The sequence below is a fragment of the Pseudopodoces humilis genome, chromosome 5 (genome assembly GCF_049639895.1).
Source record: "Pseudopodoces humilis isolate 2021_Gansu_Grassland_sample_001 chromosome 5, ASM4963989v1, whole genome shotgun sequence".
Lineage (NCBI taxonomy): Eukaryota > Metazoa > Chordata > Aves > Passeriformes > Paridae > Pseudopodoces > Pseudopodoces humilis.
In genome coordinates, this window is record NC_142204.1 from 53,205,628 (window position 1) to 53,223,516 (window position 17,889).

At 41.9% G+C, this 17,889-nt stretch overlaps 1 protein-coding gene across 4 annotated transcripts in view; it reads right to left on the bottom strand.

Moving 5' to 3' along the window:
• The window catches only part of GRM8 (glutamate metabotropic receptor 8), a 311,935-nt gene extending 294,520 nt beyond the window's left edge, over positions 1–17,415 (bottom strand). For 2 of the 4 annotated variants that reach the window (XM_088054854.1, XM_088054856.1), the window contains exons 1-3: positions 17,400–17,415; positions 17,025–17,283; positions 9,411–10,260 (exon numbers count right to left, since the gene is read on the bottom strand). In XM_088054854.1, the coding sequence (XP_087910980.1) occupies positions 9,411–9,920 (510 nt within the window). In that variant the 5' untranslated portion in view covers positions 9,921–10,260; positions 17,025–17,283; positions 17,400–17,415. Of the gene's footprint in view, positions 1–9,410; positions 10,261–15,458; positions 15,520–15,733; positions 15,809–17,024; positions 17,284–17,399 lie in introns of those variants that run through there. The other 2 variants (XM_005519219.3, XM_088054855.1) reach the window with 2 other exon arrangements.
• Positions 17,416–17,889: the final 474 nt, after the last annotated feature.

The following is a 17,889-nucleotide window of genomic DNA, read 5'->3' on the forward strand; positions in this document are numbered from 1 at the left end:
GAGTACTATCTTTTCCTAATAATCAGCTCATATTTTCATTCCAGAAACAATATCCTAGCTCTATATATATATATATATATATGTATATGTCCGTGCTCTACTAAATCCTCTTTATGAGTGGAATTTGGAGTTTTAGGTTTGTAGTTTATCTATATTATAAAATTATTATTTGGAGAGGCATGTCTGTGGAGATCAAATTGCCATCTTCCCCCCAAGATCATTACTGTCCCATATTGAAAAAAAAAGAAAAATCTCTTCTAACTGAACATATCCCTATCTATTTTCAGACTGCTACCAATAGTGCATCAACATGATCGTGTCTGAAAATTACATAAAGCAACAGAGGACCCATGTTCACTTTTTCTATGTGCTTGCTGGACAAACCCTACTCAAATACAAAGCCTACTAACAGTGATGACACAATATTTTAATGGACATAGGACATTATTTGCCTCTGGATAAATCCAGTTTAAGAGAGATATCATTCACTGGCTTCCCTGGAATTCACTGTTCTCTCAGAAATTCTTCCTCACCTAAGCAAGACTAAAAGTCACACAAAAATCAAGTTCTGTTTCCCTTTTGAGCAGAATTCAACAAGTAGGTCCTATCCAGCTGGATATAGAAAAATTAAGCTACTTACACTACTTGTCTGCGCCTCATGAACACAGAAGAAGCCAGAAATTCAAATACTAAAACAAGTCATGCCCCTGCAGCAAGACATCCACAGTCTTGGGATTCCAAGGCCTTTGCACTTTCCATTCAGTGTATGATCCCAGCCCTGACAGCCTATTTGTCTCTTTCTGTGGTTTTGGTTTGGTCCCAGACACCATAGCAGTAAGCACAGACTGAATTCCCCAGGTTTTTTTATGCTGCTCCTAATGATAAATTTGTTCCTGTCTCAGATTGCCAAGATATATTCTCTTCTCCCACAGCACTATCTTGAAAGGTTGTTTGGACTATGTGGTCCACAGCCAATAGATTACAGTAATATAACAACAGAACAAACATCCTTTACAAAAGCACACGTATATATGCTATATATTCTCTCTTTTCTATTATTAGCCAATAGGTATTGTCTTAATATAGCACTGAATTTCAACATGCTCCACTTTATTTAATAGTCCATTTACACATCATCCAAATAGGCAGATCAGTCTGGAGACCTCCTGCAACCTCACCTACATTCATACCACACACCTTCTAGACTGGTATGTTCTTGTCTAACTCTCAAGGAAGTCAGCTCTTCTGGGACACTCTATGTTTCAGCACTACTCATAAAACCAAAGCATAAGCATGATACCCAGAGAAGAAACCACAATGGCAAAAAAAACAGCCCTTTCTTCAGTTGGCTTCCTGGGCTTTGTTTCCAAAGCGTCAGGCCTAGAGAATCACTGTAGGATCAATAGCTTCTCCAATGAATTGCCTAAGTAAAACTGTGGTCATAAGTTTTCACTAAGACCTTAATATTCCACAGCACTTTGCAAACAAAAAAACAAAGAAAATTTATCTGAAGAGTAACCATCACTTCAGGGGATCATTGTTCCTATAATGTAATGGAGTCGCTTAACAAAACTGTGCCCTGCCTGGAAGACAATTGCAATGGCATTTTAAAGTAACAGAGCCACTCTCAAAGTAAAAATCTTATGGAAATTGTTGGGCACTTTTCATAGAATGATACCCAAAATGGGCTATCATACTTTTCCTACTTTCCAATTTCTGGAAGAGCTATGTGCAAAATGCACTAGTGAAGAAGGAATAGAGATTCTGCCTCTACAAATACCATTGCTACATAACTAAATGCTGGAGGCACCTTTAGTGAAAAAACATAAGCCAAAACTCAAAAGATTAATTATTCCAGCTCAGAAACATCACTTTTGTTCATGTCCCACAGTCTCAAGCTGAAAAAGAAAAACAATATGAAGCGAGATCTCACAATACCATGGAATATCTCAGCATTGCTATCACAAATAGTTTTCTTCAGAGAAGAGTTAGAGCCCAGTATCTATCTGAATTGCCAGACAAGAAGTCCTACAGGGAGGTAAAAAAAGACAGAGATCCTTGTCCCTTTAAAGTTCAATCTTTTCAAGCATTTCCCTTTTTTCCTGTTATCCCCACAGATAGATCCCTCACATAAGTTTTCTAATTTACAGCTCTTCCTCCTGCTGACACACTCATCCTCACAACCTGCAGAAACCGAGACTCAGTCAGAGTCTTGCCTATTCAGCATGTCTGAAAAATGTTTTCTTTGAAGACTATAGAATGAAATAGCCACTTGAAAAAATACTGGCAACAGTGGTCAAAAAGTAGCACTTCTAATTAACCTAGGGAAATAAATAAATGTGTGGAGAAAGAAAGAGAAAAGAAGAGGACTAAAATTCCTTCCAAAGGAAAGTGAGGAAACCAGCACTACTCATGTGAGTGCTTGAAATCTTCATATAAAACCTCCTATCAATTCCGTCAAAGGATTCCAAAGCCTTCCAGTGAGAAGAGGTTCTATCTGATGCAAGTGCAAGCATGTATCAACCCATAACCTTTCTGTAAACAAGAAAGATGCATGCACACTCACAGACCTGATCCAGTCCCCTTCTGAAAGCATTTTATTCTTTCTATTGAGGACACAGACAGCCAAGGGCCAACAGCCTCCTAATTTTAAGGCCTCACTTAAATGCTTAATTGTCCTGTCAGAGGCATAGGGGACATAATATCTTGCTGGGAGTACATATAGATTCCAGCCCAGAGGAGTGTTTTGCTCTTGGCTATCTAATTCATTCCTGTGGAATTAGTGTCCTCCAGTACGACTTTTGTTCTGATGACTACTTTGATAAATGCTAGGAAGCAGAAGGATATACATTTAAGCACTCTAAACCAGTTTAATCCTAAAAGCACAATATGCTTTAGGGAAAATAATGAGAATGGAAATAAGTAAACACACAAAATCTACCACTTGGCTGTAACACAGTAGTGCCTGGTTTCTGATGACAGTCAGAATGCAGGACTATTCACATTGCCCAACTGCTACTGTACTGAAACAATTAAACACCAGGGGGGAAAAGTCATCTTAATTTGGTTCTCATTGTAGCTAATAAAACTAACATTGCTGTAGTAAAGCACTGAAAACGCGTCAGTGACCGTTGCAGTGTCTTGGCTTCCCTTCACTGTGACGTAGGAGCAGAGGAGCTCTGTCCTGAGAAATCAGCAGCAATGTCTATGCTGGTAAATCACATTATTTCAGAGCACTTCTCTCAGCAACAGCTCAGCTGTCTCCACTGTCAGTCTGTCAGGACAGTCCATAACTCGGCCATGACCTGTGCCAGCCAAGTCTCCCAATTTTCTGACAGGCTTCAGAAGCCATCATGGGTCAGGAATCATTCCCTCCTGGTAATTTGCATGCAGCCCCATGATTTGGGGGAAGAAAGGAGAATGTGATATGGGTGTGGATTGTCTGTGTCACCTGGCCTCAGCCATGAAAGGATGAAATTATTTTCTCTGCCTATGCAGTTTCCTTCATGTGGGGGAAATGTGTATGTATATATATATATATAGCTATATATTCCCTGCCCTTAGGGAAGTAGAAAGAAAATCAGATTGTTGGTCTTTAACAGCTACACTCTCTTTGAAAGGTGCTCATGTCTTGTACTTATGGAATGACATAAAACCCTCAACATTTCAGGCAGTTTCAACATGCCTACAAAAGCAGGGGAGACATCTCAAAATTTAACTAATATTAATCAAGCTTCTGATTGTTCCTGTGAAATGCTTCAACACAAGCAAATCAAAATTACAAAAGAGAAAAACAAAAAGATCAGAAGATGCTTCTCAAACCTTGTAGCAAACCAATGACAAACAAATGAAGAAAACAGAGAAAAACAGATTACCCTTTTACTCTAACCACAGGTTATAGTTCCATCTAGGAGTGTGAGAAACCAAAATTCTTAAACTTTCAGAGGAGTATTTATGGAACTAATATACTGTAAAACAATGAATGAATGCATCAAGTTGGTTCTGTACTCTCTTGCCTCAAGCAGCTTAGCACAAATAAAATTTGACACTAATCAGTGCTAGCAGTTTTCACAGAATCTGAAAACCTATTATTTCTTCTGGCTGCAACTAAAAAAATTTGGCAACTGTTTCATTATTGATGCTAGCAAAGTACTTCTAGTACCTATAATTTTATATTGGTGTTGACCTGGTATTTGCCTCTCTTGACCACACACATTTAACCTGATACTGACAGAAGAATTTTGGTTGAATTAAAAGGGGTTTTTTGCATAATCAGGTGTCTACTGCCATGGAAATATAATGAGAGATGAATGTTTCTTCTATGCAAAAAAAGTTCAATTATGAAAAAAATATATGATCATAATAAAGGTATTTTCCAGCCAATAACAAGATGCTCAGGCACTAAACATATATATGCATGTACTAAGCTACAAAAAAAGCACTGTAAAATTAAATGGGATGTATTGGTTTCCTTTATAGATAAAAATTATTTAGAAAGTGCAAATATTATCTAGAATGAAAGCAAAATAAATATGTTCATCTTAAGACCTATTTCAAAATGTTTTAGTCATCTTCTCCCTAAATACAATAATTTTTCTTCACACTTCACACAAAATTTTCCACGTTTTAACCACCAGGAAAAAAAATCTTATTACACATTTCAATGGTATGCAGTGGAAAATATTGACATATGCAGCAGGACACAGTGAACAGAAAATGGTTATATTTTAATGAGTGCATCACATTTTTTTATTAATGAATACTAATATGTTAGGTAAAATTCTTGAGCCTCTTCTTTATTTCTTTAAAGTACATAATACAGTGTTTCCATTATGGAAAGGGCCCGCAGTCACACATGGAACAGACTGACTCCTGCGTCTTCCTAGAGCCTTTGTAGTCTGTAATGCTCACGAAGTGCAAATACTTCTGTAGATATAGTCTAGATCAGGATCTGTGTATGCCTCAGGTTGCCTCACAAAAATACGTTTCTGCTCTCTGAAATTAGGTGGTAAAATGTTATCACATTTTATTTACATCATATTCCTTTCATGAGATGCACTCCATTGCCACAATTTAAATTCAAATCCCAGCATTTATGAAGTTCAGTGAGATAAGCCTCTGTACTATGGTAATGCCCTCATTTCTGGGAGGCCTGTCTGCTGCTCAGTGCAGGTCTAGAGCACAAGGCAGCAAAAGTGCCAAATGGAAGCCAAACATAAAAAGACCTGCAACTAAGCATAAAAAGCATCATACAAGCATAGCCCTAGTAGCTGTGTAAAGCTACCAGGCAAAGATATACACTAAAATCCAAAATGAGGCAATGAAACAATCAAATGAATAAGCAAAATGCTAGTGGAACTAATATATACACTTCTAGACATACTGAAAGAAACTACCCCTTGCATTTTGGATGGTTACCATAAAGTTGAAAGTGCAAATGTCATTTGCACTTGTACTTGTATAGGGGTAAATGTGCATGAAATGTATAAGGCAAATGTGCATGAAGTGAATACCAGTCCCTTCAGACAGCACCTATTAAAGTGGATTACAGCTCCACAGCAAAAAGGAAATTTGATCAAAAAGAGGAAATAAGTAATTTAGCCTTGGGAAACTGGTGAAAACAGAAGGCAAGACAAGGAAAGGCCAGGCAAGGCAAAGTAAGGCAAGGAAGGAATAAAGCTGTTGATGAATATTTGGCCTTATACACATGTACATAAATATATACATAAAAAGCTTGAGATCACAATCCACCAAGCATACTGTCCACCCATCCCAATCTGCATGCAAACCATCCTCCCTAGGCTGCTCCTAGTGTGACACCAGGTAGAAGATGTGTGAAGGTGACAGGTGGAGTGTACCAAGGAGTTCAGAAATAGTATGTGGGTTTTAGATGTGAGGACACAAGCATAAACAAACACCTCTCACTTCCCAGAAGATTTTAACCATTGACATAAGTAATTCAGACATTAAACAAGTAAAAGCTTTGAATACAGGGAACATAACACAAGAAGTAAGCTAAGCTACGTAGTCTCTCATTTCCTCCAGGCCAAGTTTGGGGGGCCTGGGAAACAACCCAGATGCTCCTAAGTGTCACACAAAACAGATAAAAGTTTCCATCTAGTCATGCCTAATCACCCTACAGGAAAACATAATTTCTGTAAAACAAATATAAGGAAGGATGTAAGACTAATATTTTGACAGATTGAGTCAGTAGAAAGATTTTCATTGTGATAATGAGAGCTGCTCAACAGAGACAGCCAGCTCCTCAACAGATCCTACCATTCTATGGTCCCTTGTCTCTGTTTTCTTTGTGAAGCAGCCCACTCCTGATGTTTCCTGAAAAAGAACACTTAAAATTATGGCAAAAAACAACAACCTGATGATAATCAAGGAATAAGAGGTCCACTTTCACACAATTAATTCCATGCTCCAGTGTTTCCTGTATGTAAAGAGCCTCTGGAAAGTCTAAAACCATCAATCAATGAAATTTAGTCTGTCCAAATTTGTACCTTAATGTTTTGGACCTTCTATGGGTAAGACCAATAGAAAATCACCTGTTAAGCACCAATGCACCTCAAAATTCACAGAAGGAGAAAGGAGAGAGAAGAATACAAGGCAAGCCATTTGATTAGGAGAAAGGCTATAGATAGAGGTCATTTTCTGTGGTGGCCTCCCTCCCCTCTTCTCATGGAAACACTTAGATAAAAAAAATACATTTACTAGAAGTTTATGGTATCCACCAGATCTTCAGATAGAACTATTGACCTCTATGTTTTCTGTTGTAAAATAAATAAAATAAAGAAAAAAATGCAAGAAAAAGAAAAATAGCATAAAATTTCAGGCTGCTAATAGTAGCACTTCTTAGGCTATCTTTGTGTATTCACATTGAGAGATATAATACACTTCCCACAATTTCATTACAAATTAAAATTTTGCCAGATAATAATGTTCTTAAAAATATATAGTCCTGGCATTTAGGAACTTCAGAACAGGTACTAAGGCAATACTGAACTTCAAATTACAGGTTCAACTTTTTAAATAGTACTTTTAAACAGAAATATGGATGAATCACACTCATCCTGGATAAAATGGAAAGGCTTTTGCATGACAGTGATTGCTGACTTCAATGAAAGTACAGACATTTACCCCAGCTGAGTGTCCCACCTTGACCAAGATACAGTAAACACAATTCCGTGCCTGGAGCCTCTATGAGCACAGGTCAAGGCCCAAGTCCTCAGATACAAAGCTGTGGGGATGCATCTGCTGAGAATTTCAGCCTATGTCTTTGGTCTGAGTACAACACAAACTGGATTATACATCAAAGTTTCTGAAAAATTACCCTTTATTTTTTAATCCTCTTGACTATAACCATTGTGAGTGGTTTCTGCCATGCTTCTAACCCAGAACCTTATCCAGAAGCCTTTACTCATGAAGAGATCACTTCTAAGAGGAAAATGTGAAAACAGATTTCACAGGCTGGTCCATCATCAGACATTAAAGGGTATAATTTACCATTTTTTTACACTATTAGGAATATTTCTACAGGATCTATATTTAAAACTAAAAGAGATGTCTTCTCCTTTTGCCAGCAGCTGTGTTACATCAATTAAATGGGTAAATAAGATCTTTCCCCAGAGGGGATATCACATGACCCTCTATTGATTAAGACTGCAGTAGAATGTTATTTGCAATCTTATTGCATAATGTAAATCAGGAGGTAGCTGTCAAGGTTTCAGAAGACAAATTGCCGCTATCTTAGACAATTCATAGGCCTCTCTCCTTCTTGCTGCTCTTAATTCACAGTTAATGCATGTCTTACCAGGCTTAGTTTCTTAAATCAGTCTACAGAATCCTATTCAACTCAAAACTGGGTGTAAGTCATAGTCTACGTGGTCCTGCATTAAAATGGGTACTAAAGTGACCATTCCATCTATCATTATTTCAGAAGTATGCATTATTTAATAGGATAACACAGCTTCAAGATAGGATGTGAACTGAAAAATAGACACCTCCTGCAACACGCCTGATAGTTCCCAGGACAGATAAACTGCTCCACCAGGCACAACTCCAGAGGTGCTCTCCATATAGAACATTTTTTAAGTCTTAGCTGAGTTTTGTGTACTTGACTTTCCAAGTAAATCATATGGCTAGAACTAGTCCACTACTCTCAAACCTCTGCAGTAACTGGAGCTAGCATCAGTTTTGAGACTGAAAGGAACATCTGACCACAACCCAGCAGTCACTTTGCTCCTCCACTGACCTGGAAATCCTTCATTATTTCCTTCGAGGGAGAACCAAAGGGAAGGACTAAAATCTCCATTCAAATGACTGAACTGCACTATGCTGAGAAACCATCAGAAAAGGCCAAACTTTCTCTACTACTAATCAATCTCAGTTACAACAATTAAAAAACAAGTGCAACACTTTTCAAAATACATAACAGCAATATTAAACATTACCAAAATCTTCTGCACCAAAGTCAAAGAAATGGTCTTTAAGTGGGTTTTGGTGATTGTAAAATCGTATGAAATAAAGCAAGATTTCTGAATGGATGAAAAAAACAGTGGATGGTAGGACAGTAACAGATTCAGACATAAGTTACAATTGTTCTGCACATAGGAAAAAGTTCTCAACTTAACATCATCTGTTTGCCATTGCAAGGGATTAAAAATTAAGCACCTGCTGCCTGATTATTTCCATACAAATTGATTGATAAGAATGTGTTCATCTTCCCATCTGACTTAGTAAATTTAAAAGTGGCAGGTTTACTTTTCCCTTATCTAGAATGTCTGAGCTTCATAAAGTATTTGGAAACATATGCCACTAGTACTGTTGCCTAAAAATAATCTTTCACAAAGTGATAACAAAGTCTAGAAAAAATATCACCTTGCAGAAAATATGGAGGGGGTAAAATTTCATGAAAATCAAAGATATTACAGTACATTTCATTTGGCTAGACATGCACATCAACAGCACTAGATTATTATTGGCGTACCTTTCTATGTAAGGAAATTATCTGGTCCTCCAAAAAATGTATTTGTGTTAAAATCTTATTTTTCATTCTCCTGGAAATTTGGGAAATTAATCCCAACCCAATCTTGATGAGCATAAATGTTCAACATGCAGCAAATTTGAGTAGTAGAAGAATAAGCATACAAATCCCTAAAGAGTAAATATGTGCACAGATTGTTCAGAACTTTAAGAGAAGCAGTTGGCACCTTAAAATAGGGTCTGCAAACACTGCTTTAAGGTATTTTTTCCCCCTTTGCTTTGAAAGAGCAAATCAGCCATTTCAGATTTTTGAATGTGAAAAGTGTCCTTCCTTTTATCGAAAGTATGACAACACAATCACTTCACTTATTTCATTGTTCTTGAAATAAAAAAAAAAAAAAATAAAAAATGTTACTTACCTTAAAGAGTCTTAAAATATTTGCGACCATAATGGACACAGAACTTGCTGCAGCACCTATCACACCTGATATCTTGTCTGGCTTAGTGAAAATTGGTGGGTCACCGTTTGCACACTTCACGTCTGAACCATCTTTTTCTATCAATGCTTGCACAAATGTTAAGGACTGCTCCAATGCATAAGTGTCCCTGGAACACGTATCAAGAATACGGACACCTAAGGTGATATTGGCAAGAAGATCAGGGTCTTTATTGATCTGATCAACTGCATACAGCATTGCCTCTAGTCTGTGGATCCCCTTCTCCTTCTTGAGCTCCCCACAAGGCACCCCTCTATCCCCTTTTGCATGAACGGGGAACAGTCCTCCCAAGATGATGTCCCCATCCAATCGAATGGAGTGGGCATATTCCTGGCCGTGAGTTCTTTGCATCAAAGTGAGCATCCAGTAGAATTTGGCTGTTAACAGGAAGAAACAATGGCAGGAAACCAATCGTTTGCCTTCGTATACCATTTTCTCTGAAGACGTTGTTGCTATCCAGTACCCAGTTTTTCTTCTTGCTAAAGGATGAGGCTGACCATTTGAAGCTGCACTTTCTGGAGGCTACCATCAGTGCCCAGTAAGTAATATAGAACCATGCGGTAGGTAGGTATTAAAAAAGATCTCAGCAGAAGTACATGAAGTGTGTTTTATAAAAGATGTCCACCAATGGAACGGGTTGATCAGCTTTTCTGAGGCGGTTTTTCAGTTGCTCCTAATCGATGCTGAGGAGTAGGGTCGTATGTCTGGTCCTGTTGCTAAAAGGAGGTCAGTAACGTATGTCCTTGTATTTTGCCCTACAGCTGAGGTACTTCTGAAAAACAAATAAAAAATAATTTTTAAAAACAGTAAGAAATACCATTTACTTCAGCAGTTTTATACCTGCCACACAGTGTATTTACTTTTGAATAGTGGTTGAATAGGTTACATTACCTAGGTTTTACTTTCAATGTTCTTTAAGTTAGCAAATCTTGGCCTTCAGTGAATTTGAACACCTGGCTGCACTGTACTATAAGCCAGGAAATTGATGATGCCAGCAGAGCAACAGCCGAATCAGGAGAACTAAACTTAGCTTGGTGTTCAGATTCTGAACAGTAATTCATATTTACCTTCATGTTGCACAACACCCAGAAACAGACCTGATCCATAACACATTGTATTTTCTGTTTTCCTGCATTATTCTGTTCAACTTTATTATTCTGCTCCAGCCTACAGAAGTGCAATAACCACTTACACTGTCACCCTTGGAGAGGTCTCATTTATGACAATGGAGTAATCAGGGTACCTGAATTTAAGTACACCCTTCAGCCAATGCAGTACAAGCACATTCAACTCATTTGGATGTCAGACTGATTATTTCTCCCATACAGTTCACTTGGCGGGGGGCTAACTACCTATATCTAAATCTCCTTCAAGATAATGTCTAACACTAAATTATTTTCATGAAAAGGTAGTTGAATTCTCAAATACAAAGAGCACAACATATTATGTTAGGAAACCAGCTGAACATCCAACATTCCTTTTCCAACATTTGACTTGAGCTGAGGTTTAACATTAACAAGGTCTCTATTTTCTGCTTGCATTTGGACCACATTAAATAGGAACAATGTTGTGCCTGCACTGACATTTGGAGAGATCCCACTGATTTTAACGAGATGAGGATTTCAGCCTACATATCTAAACACCTGACTGACTGTTATAAATATCTCCAAATTGCCCACACTTTAATTCTCAAGTGAAGGCATTTATTTATTTCAATTCTTAACAAAATTATACATGCCTGAATAAATGTTTAAACCTCTGAGGAGAAGAAAGGAAGGGGAAGTAATTTTACCTGATACTACATAGGCATACTGTGGGCAATTGCATTTGAACCAGTCACTCAATACATCTGTTACAGTCTACAGAGAGCAGTGGACATCCTAGGGTACAATTTACGTTATCTTTTTCTTTACAAAAGTTTTACTTACTATGAAATTGATCACATTGAACAAGTGCCTGTACAGAAAATCCAAGCATCAGGCTCATCTGTAAATATCTACTTTGTCCGTAGTGATCTGACTTGCTCCTACCAAAAATATGGTCACACTGGAAGACCATACAGACAAAACCACAAAACCTTTATAGATCATGTAGTAGCAAAACTCAAAATTCACTTTGGTAATGCTTTTTTTACATTGTTTTTGTTACGTGTTTTTCTTACATGATAACACTAAGCTCACAAAAGTTGAAGCAGAGTCTTCAAATGATGGCTATTTGAAGACCTGAGAAAAAGATTCACAATGGAAAGTCTTTTACTGAATGTGAATCTCACTGTGATCTGGTGTTAGAACCAGTTGAAAATGAAATGTTTGATGGGTATAAATAAAATCACTGCAGTTGAGAACAGCACACAGGACTTTCCATGCCCCATTTAGTTTTGCTTGAATTTGGCTCAGGGTTCAATCTAAGTGATACAAAATCTGTGTTGTTTTATGTGATAATCCCATCGTTCTCCCTTGGTTCTTTTTAGGCACACAGGTTATAAAGCTGCCTAGGCTTCAGCTCTGTGAGCCAAACTCAGAGTCATCCACAAACTCAACAACTTGACTCACACTACAGTGCGATTTGATCCAGGCCCATGGGATGCTTCTCATATGGTCCACACTGTAGAGAAAAGACTGGACTACTAACTAGCCACAATTATCTGTTCTTTTGATTGTTTTAGTAGGAAAAACACGGTTATGGCTTCAAAATAGCAAAGAGTAGACCTAAAATAGGTATGGAGGCAATTTCTTTATGGTTCCACAATGAACTCATTAGTCCATGCATGGATGTACAAGCCAGGCAGGGATAAATTCACTAAGGGAATAAAAGATAAGCCTAATCTTATTTAAAACTATATGGAGAACAAGAAAGTACCACTGAAAAAGGGAAAATATTCCTGAAAGAAAAAAACACTGCTTTTTCTCTTTTTCAGCCACAGGCTAGTTCCTTACAGCCAAAGAATGCCCAGAAAGTGAAGCGTCAGTCTTCATGCAAAAAAATAAGGATGAATTCAACTACTGCAACCCCAATTCTAACAACAATACAGAAGCTACAGTGAGCCAAAGATCATCAGTCTAATACTTTATCTGCAACTGACTGAAAATCAAATGAATTGGCAATTAGCATTTTTCAACATTATAGTCTTCATAAGCATTAATTGCTTTGCCTCAGTTTGCATGGTTTCCTGAAGAAGTATGTTTCTTAGCTGCAAGTGGCCACAGCTTGTCTATAAAAAAGAAATAAAATTTTAAAGTGTTCTTTTTAAAAATTTAAGACCTTTTAGTCTTTTTTTAATGTTACCTAAGAAATAAAAGCTTCTATTATACTGCTTAATTTATTCATGGCACACTGCTTTTTATATATTGATTAACATTACCTTTTACAGAACATTTCAAGTCTGTGTAGCTAAGCAGAAAGCATATGATCTAAATTAATTCCATTTTTATCAATGAATTTTAGTGAAAAAGCAAGGCCTCTGGGCTATAAAGCCTGAATGAACTTTTCTCATGTGCAGAGATTTCATTTTAAGTAAAATGCTGTCCTTTTCCAAGTGACCATAAAAGTTTGAATTAATGCAAATATATTCTTGATTTACCAGGTTCCCCACTGTAGTATTTGGTGTTCACTAGAAACTTGAGTTCAGAGAAGAAATTCATATATTTCCCCAGCACAGCCCGAGAGTAAGTGCACCACAAAGCATCTCTTCCAGTCACCTTGTAATACGTGCTTCTCTTGGGTTTATTTCATTAAAAATATCTGGCATTATCAGAACATATTGCTATTTTTAAAGTCAGTATTTCAGCACAAACCTCCACTTGTTCTGCTAGAATATATATTTATTTTTAAACCTAAGGAGGCGGAGTGCTGCAAGACAGTGGAGACGGAAACTTCTGCATGTAGTGTCTGGTTCTGAAATTACTTCCTTCATAAAATCATTCAGCTTTATCACATATTTGGTACACAAGGTTGTGTATTTTTGTACCACACTGCCAGAACCAGTTTGTCAGAATGAACCCAAACCAGTTGTTACTCCAACCACAGACTCATTACAATAAAAGACAGGCTTATTACGGAACCTCTTTATGTTAATGAAAAGGTCTAAATAATGAGTTGAGTGACAGATAAATACTTAAATAAATATAGGAAATGTTTCTATTTTGTTAACAAGGTTCCTGAAACAGCCATCTTCAGCTGGCACTGAAGTTTTCACTGAAAACATGTAAAAAGATTCAATATATTCACCAGGAAATACAGTTTTAAACAATTTTACAATTACAGACAGCAGCAGGATGTCTCTGCAGCATAGTCAGGATGGACATTTTACAGCTGACACTGCTAGACAGACATACATGAACCCTTTACTGAGGGACAAAATAAGCTATCAACTGAGTGGAAAAATACCTCAGAAAAAATGTTTAAAATTTTGTTTGAGCCATGGTTGGAACTGCACTAAGATAAAAGAAAGCAAATATTCAGTGAATTAGGATATGAGAAGTTCTAGAGTGAAAACCCATTCACAAAATATCAGATTGTCCGGTCAGTACAAAACTGATCTGGTTTTATTGAATGAAAACAAAACAATGGCAATGTCCACTATTATTAAGTTCTGAGGAGGAAAAAAAAAAAAGGAACAAATTTGATTATTTTGACACTTTACCTCTGAACTATGAAAGAATTCTCTTTCTAATGTTCATTTAAATGTTCACAAAAGTTGTTTCTTTCTCCTGTACAGCATTCCACAAAGAGCAAATAGATGAATGTCCACACAGAACAGGTAAAGAGTTGCCACCTGCACACAGTAACCCGACCCATATAGAATATTAATGGGTTTTGCTGACAACAAAAGGGAATTTGGAAAACCTTTGGCCTTGACATCGCAACTCCTAACTTGCAAGAGAATTCTTCACTGATGTAATTAGTCTTATCTACCTCGCCTCTTCTGTAATGGTTTGCTGTGCCCCTGCCACAGAGGTAACCTTTACACAATAATCAGGACTTCAAGGCGAATCACTCTCACATCTCGTTTACAGGAACTATTTCTTCCCTGTGCAGTCTGATGTCTACCATCAGCCTGATCAGCCCCTTTTCAAATACCCCAGAACACCTGCCTTCACTTCCTACCCTGCAAATATCCACTTACCAAACAAGCTACCCTGTGAAAATCCAGCACAGGTCCTTCTGCTGGGGTGAGAGTAAGAGGAGCCTACAATTTTTAAAAAGGAAACTACATTGAACATTTTCCTCTGCCCTTGGTTGGACTTAAAACTTAATGAACACCATCAGTATTAACACCTTCAGAAAAGGTTTCACCTCTGGTCTAGCAAATGATGATCAAGATTTCCCCAGGCACCCTAGGAGAGCTTTCTCTGTTGATTCCGCTTTCATCTGACCCTCTTCCCACTAGACTCCCTCTCCCCACTCCCCACAGCTGTATTCAGAGAAGGCGCTGCCGGTGCAGTCCGGTGCTCTGCAAGAACGGCTCTGCCCCCAGAAACGCGGCCGCCCCCCGAAATCGTCCCGGGGCACCCTGCAGGAAGGTCCCTCGCTGTGTCCACGCCCGACTCCGGCGACGGCCCCGGCGAGCGGGCGATGCCCCGGGCGAGCGCCGCTCCGCATCCCGCTCTCCATGTCCCGCTCTCCGTATCCGGCGCATGGCGCGCCCGTGCGTTCCGCACAGCACTCGGAACAGCGCTCCGCGAACCGCACCCGCGCCCTCCACACAGCACAGCGCGGCCAACTCCGCGGACCCTGCACAGCATCCCGCACAGCACCGCGCACCCCGCACAGCAACCCGCACAGCACTCCGAACAGCACCCCGCACGGCATCCCACACAGCACTCCGCACAGCATCCCGCACAGCATCCCACACAGCGCTCCGCACAGCATCCCGCACCGCGTTCCGCACCGCACTCCGCTCTCTGCCCCTCCACCTCTCTCCGCCTGCCCCCGGCGCGCACCGCCGGGAGCCGACAGCCGGCCACGCACCGGCTTTCCGCGCGGCTCCTCCGTGCTTTCCCGGCTCATCGCGTGCTCGGCACCTTTCCCGGCCCGTGGAAGGGCTACCGCAGCCAGGCCGGCCCCGCCCAGCGGAGGGGCCCGGGGAGCGCCCCCGGGCTGGGCGAGCCGGCTCTCCCCGCGCAACTCCGCGACCATCGCCCATCACCGCTGCGCTTCTCCCTTGAAGGGAGCCCCCTATTGTTCTCCACTTTACTTAGCCGAGCGATTTATTATTTTTTGTCTCTTCCCAGGCTCATCCGTACCCCAGCTGGCGTGTGCTGTGAAAGGATTCCGGCACAGCCTCGTCGCGGCTCTCCCCGCAGCCTCGCTCCTTCAGCGAGCGGCCGTAGGACGGGTTTGAGCTGCCTCCCGCCGCGGCCTTGCAGCTGAGGCGGCCCGTGGGCGGGGAACGGAGGGCACATGCGGATCTCCCGGCTGGAGCCAGGGCTCCGCCGGTCCCCTCGGAACCCTGCCGGGCCGGGAGCGCTGCACCTCCGTCAGCGGCGACGCAAAAACAAGCGTCGCCTTTTATTTCCAGTCGCCGGTGATTCCTTCCTCTCCTTGCATACACTGGTCAGCTTTAATGCGCTTCTGCTCCCCCCTCGATGCAAACCTAAGTCTCTTTTAATGAATCCCTGGTCTCAGAGGTCAGAAGCTTGCAAACTCCAAAATGCCAACACCGGGTTTTCATGCACTTTTTGTCACTGATTTTTTATTACTTGAGTTGTGTTGTACGTTTTTGTGTTTGGTTTTCTTATTTCTCTGTTTTTTGTTGCTGTCGCTGTTGATGTTGGTTGGTTTGTCTGGTTTGGGTTTTTCGACCGTGTCATACATTCACCTGCCAACACTTCGCATTCCTGCAACCAGCACATGCCAGCGCTGGGGATGCTGCTCCACGGCGAGGACAGTTAAGTCTTTGCCTCGTGCCGGCGCAGCCTCTCGCCTTCTTCCTCGGGGGAAGAAGCCCCCGGAGCTCGGCGGGAATCCTCCGGCCGCTTCCCTCCCCAGGGGCGCGGCGATGTCTCCGGAGGAGCCAAGGAAGCTGAGCCCACCCGGCAAGGTATGGGCGGGCTGCACCTCGCCCGACCCTGGCCCCGGAGAACTTGGCGGCGGCGGGCAGGGCTGGCCCGTGCCCCCGGAGCGGGGCAGCCCTCTCTTCCCTCCTAGCCAGAGAAACGTGAACAAGGTGGCGGAGAGCGCGGGGGAACCCCTGTGTCCCCCTCCCCCTGGGGCTGGGAGAAGACCCGGGTAAGACGGCCAGGGGGAGACCTCACTGCTCGGGAGCTCCGAGATTCTCCCTTTTTGTTCGCTGCTGTGACGGCACCGTGTCCGGGATCTCTTTCGTTAGATCTGATTGGGGGAGGATATCGACAACAAAAATGATAAATAATTAACGCAAAAAAAATAAAAGCTCCCGGCGCCACGAAGCAGGCGGAGAGGACTGCCCGGGATTCCCAGCCCAAAAATCTTAATTGAGGCAAAACGCGCATTATTTGCTTTCTCTTGTCTGCTTAAAATAAGAACTAAAGACGACACACACAGATACACAAATACCTTGATCGAAAAGAGTTGCATATCCATATTACTGTGGAGGTCCCTGGAATTGTACTCGGTGACAATCGGGAATAGCATGAGGTAATTTCTGTACAAGCCTCGTCTCAGACAGCTTCCCTCAGCAGCGTCAGCTTAATACGCGAGAGCTTAGCCTGGGACAGGTATCCAGGAGAGCGGTTTCGGTCGTGCTGTTTAACACTCGCGAAGAGCCAAGCCGAAGCTGCTCCACTGACTCCTTCCTCACTTCTCCTCCCGTCGCCTAAAAAAAAAAAAAAAAATCCACAAGGTAACTTCTTGGGATCAGTGGCTCAGCCCCCGTGACTATACCAACCCTCCGTTGCCTTGCCGCTCAGTCGCAGCGGCGGACACACGCACCGGCCCGGCCGAGCCGTTCCCAGCCAAGCAAGAAAACACCCCAGCCCCCGCCCCCGGCCCGGCCCCCCGCGCCGGCGGCGCGGTCCTCGCCAGGAGCCCACGGCTTGGAGCCCCCGGGCTCCGGCGGGAGCGGCACGAGGCTGCCTGCGCTTACCGCGGCTCTGGCGGGACGGGCACGGCACGGAACCGCGGGGCACGCCAGAGAACGGCTCAGCACGGCGGGCCGCGTCAGGGCACGGCTCGGCTCGGCACGGGGGGCGGGCGCGTAGCCACACTTGTAGCTGTTCGTGGTGCTGAAGGAGGTGACGCTCCTCTGCTCGGCACGGCTCGGCTCGGCTCGGCTCGGCTCGGCTCGGCACGGCTCGGCTCGGCTCGGCTCGGCTCGGCACGGCACGGCACGGCACGGCACGGCACGGCACGGCACGGCTCGGCTCGGCTCGGCTCGGCTCGGCTCGGCACGGCACGGCTCGGTTCCACGTGAATGCCCCGC